General features: G+C 39.2%; 1 protein-coding gene across 1 annotated transcript; it reads left to right on the forward strand.

Annotated features, from left to right (window-relative positions):
• Positions 1-518: 518 nt before the first annotated feature.
• On the forward strand, positions 519-708 carry SARC_13601 (hypothetical protein; the record flags this gene model as incomplete). Its single annotated transcript, XM_014292268.1, has 1 exon — positions 519-708. A coding segment is annotated over one exon (190 nt), but the record flags the coding sequence as incomplete, so codon positions are not given.
• Between the last annotated feature and the right edge of the window lie 1,045 nt (positions 709-1,753).

Genomic DNA, 1,753 nt, shown 5'->3' on the forward strand with positions numbered 1-1,753 from the left:
TATATACATCTATACATCTAATTTGTATATATGTATATATATATGTGTGTGTGTGTGCACATATTTATATATATCCATATAATCCTGTGCGCATCTTGTTTCACGCACATTTACCCGTGCCTGCTGATCCTATCTCTGGCTATTGCTGTGATGATTACTATTTGGTGCTGTGTATTTGGTACACATCGCGAGCAAAGCCCCGGCTGTTGTGGTTCTGCATACGACACGCACGCGCTTATAGTACCACATTAGTATGTCGCTCAAGTAACTTACTAGGATCTTCAACAGTATGCCTCGTCCTGTCCTGTCCCGATTTGATCGGACAGGACCTGTAGAGGTCTGTGTAAAAGGCTAAATGTGTGGACAGCTCTCACATACATTCCCCTCACATCACATACCCATTTTTATACACAGTAACACTCACCCGTTCTCTCCTCCTCCACATCTCCTGTGTCTTGTCTTGTCCTGTCCTGTCCTGTCCTGTCCTGTCCTGTCCTGCCCTGTCCTGTCCTATTTAGATTGGTGAGGGCATGTACGGGTCCGTGTATAAGGCGCACTGTGTGGACACAGCTGCCGGTGTGGTGGCGTTGAAGAAGATACGCACACGCGTAGGCAATGAAGGCTTCCCGCTCACCTCAGTGCGAGAGATCAAACTGTTACGCATGATCAACCATCCTAATGTGGTCAGATTGCTGGATATAGTGGCCGGTAGGTAAAGGCTCTTGGCTTATATTTTAATCTCTGTATGGGTTTGTAGGAAACATGTGTTCGTACGTATATATATATATATATATTATGTCTTACCAATGTAATCCTAGTGTGGTCAGATTGCTGGATATAGTGACCGGTAGGTAAAGGCTCTTGGCTTGTATTGTAATCTTCATATGGATGTGTAGGAAACATGTGTTTGTACGTATATATATATATATATATATGTGTGTGTGTGTGCGTGTGTATCTTACCCTTGTACCAATGTGCCTATCTCTGTATGGATTTGTACGAAACACGTTTATGTATGTATGTATATGTAACTTACCTTTGTACCAAGGTATCAATGTATATGAATCTAGTGACGGGTAATTGAAGGTACTTGAAGGTACTTGGCTTGAATCTCTATATGGATTCATATGAAACACATATATGTATATGTGTATACTGAACTTGCCTTTGTTCCAATTCATATGAATGTAGTTGCGAGTAGGTGGGACACTTATCTTGTATGTTTTATCGATATATATATATATATATATGTGTGTGTGTGTGTATAAGTGTATGTGTGTATATACATATATATATATATATGTGTGTGTGGTGTCTGCACTGCTAAGTGTATGTATCCTCAAATCTATAACCCCAGAACCCTAGAACCCTAATATTCGTATTGTATGACGTTAGTTATGCTGTGGTATCGCTTCTGCATGTGGTGGTGCTGAGGGATATAGTTGCGGGTGGGTGTGGTATTTCTCTTTATATACCTATGCTTATGAAATAGGCCTTTATACTTATGTATGAAAAACTTGTCTCGTTATCGATGTAGATGAGTATGTATGTGTGTATGTATGTATGTGTGTATGTATGTATGTATGTATGTATGTATGTCCTACCCATATAATGCTGCATACGTATATAGTTGTAATGGAAGAAAGTTATCTGTACAGTTTTATGTGTATGCTGTATGTATGTATATGTTTGTATCGTATCACATGTATGTGCACTTTAATGTGGTTTTAGGTTTTTATATATTGAATTTAGG

The sequence above is a fragment of the Sphaeroforma arctica genome, assembly GCF_001186125.1.
Source record: "Sphaeroforma arctica JP610 unplaced genomic scaffold supercont1.3486, whole genome shotgun sequence".
In the NCBI taxonomy this organism is placed as follows: domain Eukaryota; class Ichthyosporea; order Ichthyophonida; genus Sphaeroforma; species Sphaeroforma arctica.